The sequence below is a fragment of the Dipodomys spectabilis genome, unplaced genomic scaffold, assembly GCF_019054845.1.
Source record: "Dipodomys spectabilis isolate Male_0828 unplaced genomic scaffold, ASM1905484v1 ptg000210l, whole genome shotgun sequence".
NCBI lineage: Eukaryota > Metazoa > Chordata > Mammalia > Rodentia > Heteromyidae > Dipodomys > Dipodomys spectabilis.
This window is the reverse complement of record NW_024870887.1, coordinates 3,077,105-3,083,166: the sequence shown is the minus strand read 5'-3', so window position 1 is coordinate 3,083,166 and position 6,062 is coordinate 3,077,105. Positions and strand designations below refer to the sequence as shown.

The window sequence follows — 6,062 nt, the reverse complement described above, 5'->3', positions numbered from 1 at the left end:
GGTAAATTTCCAGCATCGGAGTGACTCAATCCTTGAGATTAGCAGCTTTCTTCTGAAATTAGTCAGAGAAGCCTGGGTTCCTTGCGTGTGTGTGTGTGTGTGTGTGTGTGTGTGTGTGTGTGTGTGTGTTTGCAAGTCAGGATATGTGGAGATGAATCCTGGCTACACCACTAATCTTGCTTTATGACCTTGAACATGTTACTTTGCTGTGAACCCAAATCCCTCCCTCTGTAAAAGGAGCTGAACCAATGATCTAAAGGGAGTGTGTGTGTGTGTGTGTGTGTGTGTGTGTGTGTGTGTGTGTGTGTTTCTCTGTACCTTCTGCCAAAGGTAGTGAAAACTGGAGGGCTGTTGTTCCAGCACGAAGGTCCTGCTTGGCTGGACAGGAGGAGGGCACTGAGATTTGCACAATTAGGCATTGTGAAGACACATTGTGAGGGAACCACCCCTTAGCCTCCTAACTGGAAGGAACACTGTTGTTGACAGGCACCTTAGCATGTTTAGCTGTTTAAGACAGAGTGTTGCTGTTTTTTCTCAAGCTGGCTTTGAACTCATGATCTTCCTGCCACCACCTACCTAGTAACTGGGATTATAGGCATGCTCCAGCATACCTGACTTGTAGTTGCTCTTCCCACTGACCATATGTCCATCTCGACCAAATCTTTTCCTTTCCTAGCTTCCTGAGATGAGCTGTGGGAGGCTGCTAGGCTTGAGGCAAGGCGGAGCTTGTGAGAGAGCTCACTGGCTATAGAGGTGTTCATGGAGAACTTGAAGGGACTTTTCTGCTCCCTCAGGGTCTGTTTTCTTTGAAGGATGGCTTGTTTCTGTCACAGCCCCCCTTCTCAGCATGACTGTCCATAAGAAGCAAGCACAGCATAAAGAGTGGTGGCTTCTGCCAAACCTTTGCTGCAGATGGGCCCTTGAGAGACTGTACACAGCAAGCTGGGTAAGGGCATCCACTCTTGTCAGTGAAATCATCCTGCCTGGTTTCAAGTCCCTGCTTTGCCACCAATGCACCGCTTGACCTTGGGCCAGTGGCTGCTCTGAATGCTGGTGTGGTCTGACACATACTTAAGCATGATTTATGCATCTTATATTGTTATTGTCTTCAGTGGTAGAGGGACTTACATGTTAAAACTTATTTGCTTATGTATTTTTGTGCTGGTATGAGGATTGAACTCATGTTCTTGTTTAGCCTTTCTGTTTAAGTCTGGTGCTCTACAACTGAGCCACATCTCCACTTATTTTTGTTAGTCGTGGGGCTTGAACTCAGGGCCTGGGCGCTGTCCCTGAGCTCTCTTTGCTCAAGGCTAGCATTCTACCACTTTGAGCCACAATCCCACTTCTGGTTTTCTGGTAATTAATTGGAGATGAGAGTCTTGCAGACTTTCCTGCCCAGGATGGATTTGAACTTCAATCCTCAGATCTCAGCCTCCTGAGTGGCTAGGATTACAGGCATGAGCCACAAGCTGATCTCCACTTTTAATTAATCACTTTGAACCACTTTTAATCTCCATTGGTTAACTGGAGATAAAAGTCTCTCTAACTTGTTTGCCTAAGCTGGCTGTAAACAGTGATTTTCAGGTTTCAGCCTCCTGAGTAGCTAGGATTACAGTCTTGAGCTCCTGAAGTGCAGCCTAAAACTTTATAATTTTGGTGGAGGGAAGGAAGGATCAGAACTATCATTCCTTTAGTGAGCTTTAAAAAATCTATTAGGAGACAGGGTCTTGCTTTGTAGCCTGGACTGGCCTTGAACTGGTGATCCTCCTGCCTTAGGCCTCCAAGTGCTGGAATTACAGGAGTGCCCCACCATGCCCAGCCCATCACTGAGCTTTTGAAAGATGAGCATAACCCAAAGTATGATCTGGGAAACATACGGTATAAAATTTTTGTATCCATCAGGCCATCAAGGCAAGGGGACCTGTTAAAGGCTGTTGGGGCAGGTATCAGCACAGCTAGGGTACATATCATCAGACTCTACAGGCTGTGTGGGACACAGCTTATCCTAAGTTGTCACTCACAGCTGTGTGATCTGCCTTCTCTGGGCCCAGTTTACTCAAGGTGATTTCTTTTCCTTTCTTCTTTTTTGGGGTCGGTCGTGGGGCCTGAACTCTGGGCCTGGGTGCTGTCCCTCAGCTCTTCAGCTCAAGGCTAGCGCTCTACCACTTGAGCCACAGAGCCACTTCTGGCTTTTTTCTTTTTGCCTGTGTGGTGCTAAGGAATCGAACCCAGGGCCTCATGCATGCAAAGCAAGTGCTCTACCACTGAGCCACCTTCCCAGGCCTCAAGGTGATTTCTAAAGTCCTGTTCTCCTATTCTGCTCCAGGATAATGGTAAAGAAATTTGGATGTTCTGGAAAAACCCCTAAAGCAAAGCCAGTGTTATCCACCAAGTTTCTTCCCAACGGCCCCTAAAACAGAGTCTAGTCAGCCCTGAGGTGGAGAGATCAGCTAGGTGCGTTTAGAGATGCCATGGAGAGGCATGGCTATCTCCTGGCAGCAACAAGGTGAAGGAGGACAGAGGAGCAGGAGCCTGAGGCTGGTCTCCATAGACAGCATTTATTAGGCGCCATTCTCGTTGTGAAGACAGATAGGTGGGAGGAGCTGATGGAGGGGAGGGGCCAGGGCAGCCACAGCCTGGGGAGATCAGGGGCTGCCCGGGGTGGGTGTGGGTGATGTCACCCACACATATTGCATATTCTGTGGCAGTGTGCCCAGGCATAAGGCATCGGGGAAGCAGAAAGGCTGCCTGCAATGGGAGGGACGAGATGGGGAAGTGACATTAGCCTTCTAGCTCCCTAGGAAAGAACCCACCAGAGACCAGCAGTCTACCACGCTCTGCCCCAGGGCCATCGGCCGCCTTCCCCACCCTCTCTGCAACTTTGGTTATGGCTCCCTCGGGTTGGACAGGACTTGACCCCTCGAGGGCAGGGTCAACACATAGAACAGAGGCAGCAGCACTATCCCCCACCCCAACATAAACACAGAGGGCACACCTCCAGGACCTGCTATTCAGGGCACGTGGACAGCCAGCTCCTCTACACGGAGACAGGACACACACAGGCCAGACTTCTTCCCACTCATCCAGGGACTGGAGGACATGGATGGGGAGGGACCTGAGGCTGACCACCCTGCAGGCCTCTCCCTCCAGCTTCCCTAATGCTAGAATTCGGTCTGGCCTTGCTCAGCAGCATGGAGGAGAAAAAGACTAGGAGGAGAGATCCCTCACCTTATCCTCCTCTTTTTTTTTTTTTTTTTTAAATTTTACAGTATCTGGGGATAACACTCAGGGGTTTGCCCAAGTGACGGAGGTGCTGTGTCACCGAGCTACATCCCTAGCCCCATGCCCACACTTCTTGTTTCCTAATTCATTCTCCCAGCTCCAGCTTTGGGTCCCCAACAGCAAGCTTCAGGTATCACCACCTGTCACCCTCTCCTTGGCTTCTGAGTTGTAAGTGGGTTAGGCAGAGGGCACACCAGGTACAGCCCCTAGCCAACAGAGGTTCCTGGCTTTGGCCACAGCCTATTTTTAACAATTTGGGCCATGGTTAAAGGGCCATGGTTAATGTATCCAGAGGGTATGCCTGCCAGCTCTCTAGATGATTCCTCTCAATTCCCAAACTCCGGGAATCCCAGCTTCTGGCCTTTCTTCTGAGATACTGGGCCCTGCTCACTTTGGTCCCAAGAACTTCCCAGCTTGGAATCAGGCAGTCCAGGACAAAGGCTTGTTCAGAGCCCCTGCCTTGAGGCCCAGAATAGTCAAGGCTGAGTTTCAGGGGCCAGACCAGGACTTCTGGTCTCCTTTCAACCCCAGCTTGGCACACGATGCAGGGAGAAGTGAGGAGGACAAGAATAATGGTCTGGGAAAGAAGAACAGTGGCAGGAAGAATACCTGGGCTGGGAAGAAGCAGGTGGGTTCTGGGTCCCCCTTTGCCTTTTGTAATCTGCATCACCCTGGGTAAGTCACATCACCTAGGTCCTCATCTGTAATACCATGAGGATAATAAGGATCCCTTTCCTGGTGACTAGTGAGTGTGGTGACACTCAAATGAATGTGTAGGCAGGGCAGGTTTTTCTGAGGCTAAAAAAATCACTAAAAAAATCACCCTATATATTTGAGTTGGTGATCCTCAGTGGATGCAGGCCCAGCAGTCAGCCTTCTGCTCCAGATTCCAGAGTTGGGAAGGCCTGAGTCCCCCAGATCCCCTGAGAATGTGGCTACATGCCAGGGGGCTCTTCCCTACCAGGGCTACCACCCAGAAGACTTGGGCGCCCCTGTCTCTCCAATTTCCTTGCTCCCAAGCCTGGTCTTCGAGTCTTTCTTTCTGTCCTACCTTCTGGGGACTAGCTTTAGGGACTGCTGGAGTTTCCACTTTCTTCATAACTGCAAAGCCATGCAAAAGAACACAGAAGGAAATGGGAGGCTGGGAGGGACAGGGACTGAGTGGGAGGTTTGTGTGTGGGTGACCTGGACAAAGACACCTTGGTTTCTGGAACCAAGGGGAGGTGGGAGACCTGGCCGGACAGAGGTATAAATAGAGATGCAAACGTACATGGAACAGAAGTCCCCTCAGGAAGTGGGGGGCGGGGAGGACTGGGTACCAGCTGGGCCTCGGAGGACTTAGGAGCATCTTAGATTTCCAAAGGGATGGGAGGCTCCAGGGCGGCTGCCTTCCCTCCACGACCCTCCCACCCTCATCAAGTTTCACATTTGCAGGGCTCGTATGGGGGCTCTAGGGGTCCTCAGAGCCCAGCCTTCCTGCTGGCTGGTGCGAGCAGGCACAGTCGGAGATAGGGGCTGGGGGTGAGGGGTGGGAGGGCTGGGGACGGGGCGTCCCGCTGGGCGAAAGGCGTCGGGTGGGGGTGGCCTCCCTCCTGAGCGCCCCCCCCCCCCGGCCGCTCCTCCTGGTGGGTCGGGCAGGAATCCCCCCCTCCACCCCGTGCCCTGCCCGTGCTCCTGCTCTCTGGCTCCGGGCTCCATAGCGCTCGCTATGGAGGGACCTGGCGGGCTGTGTTTCACACGGAGCTCCTGCGCTTCATGAGGCCGCGGAAGGTGGTGAGGCTGTGCAGGCCGGTGGACACGGAGCTGATGGCGGAGCGCTGCGTCCCGCTGCACAGGCAGCGGTGCGAGGGCGTGTCGCTGTAGCGGCCGCCCCCGCCCGCCGACGAGTGGCTCTGCTCCACGCACGTGTCGGACGTGGACAGGTCCCGCGGGATGATCATGGGGATGGAGTACTGCAGCTTCTCGCGGCTCTTGTACCAGAGGCACGAGCACATGGACTGGAAGTGCAGCACCTCGGTGTAGACGTTGCGGAAACCGCCGGCGCCGGAGCCGCCGCGTACCCCGAGGCCGCCCGGGGCCGCCATGGGAGACACGGAGTGGTGCGCATGCGCAATGCCGCCGCCGCCGCCGCTGCCGCCGTCGAGGCGCGCGCTCAGGCAGCCCAGGCCGCCCGCGCCGCCGCCCGTGCCGCCCGCCTGCCCGTTGTGCGTGAGCAGCGCGCGGTGCTCGGCGTCCCGCTTCTCGTCCTCGGCGTTCATGGTCATGAAGCGCAGCACCACGAGATTGAGGAAGGCGCCGATGACCGTGAGCCCCGTGAGGATGTAGACGAAGCTGAAGGCCACGTACTGCGGCTGCGTCTGCAGCGCCTGGTCCTTCTGCAGCGCCACGTAGTCGCCGAAGCCGATGGTGGTGAGCGTGATGAAGCAGTAGTAGTAGGCCTGGAAGAAGGTCCAGCGCTCGTAGTAGGAGAAGGCGGCGGCCCCCACGCACAGCGTGCTCACGCACGAGAAGAAGCCGATGAGCACCATGTTGGCCATGGACACGTCGGCGCGCCGCATGCCCAGGCCCTTCTTGGCGCGGTGCAGCAGGTACCTCACGAAGGTGTTGATGCGCTCGCCCAGGCTCTGGAACATGACCAGGGTGAGCGGGATGCCCAGCAGCGCGTAGAACATGCAGAACACCTTGCCGCCATCCGTGCTGGGCGCCGCGTGGCCGTAGCCTGGGGCCGTGGGGGAGAGGAGAGAAAACACGAGCTGTGGGGCTGGCCTTGCCCAGACCTT

General features: G+C 54.7%; 1 protein-coding gene across 1 annotated transcript in view; it reads right to left on the bottom strand.

Annotated features, from left to right (window-relative positions):
* Positions 1–4,997: 4,997 nt before the first annotated feature.
* Kcnk3 (potassium two pore domain channel subfamily K member 3) overlaps positions 4,998–6,062 on the bottom strand; it is a 39,027-nt gene continuing 37,962 nt past the window's right edge. Inside the window, exon 2 of the mRNA XM_042696707.1 lies at positions 4,998–6,001. Coding sequence (XP_042552641.1) covers positions 5,016–6,001 — 986 coding nt within the window. The 3' untranslated portion in view covers positions 4,998–5,015. The remainder of the gene's footprint in view (positions 6,002–6,062) is intronic.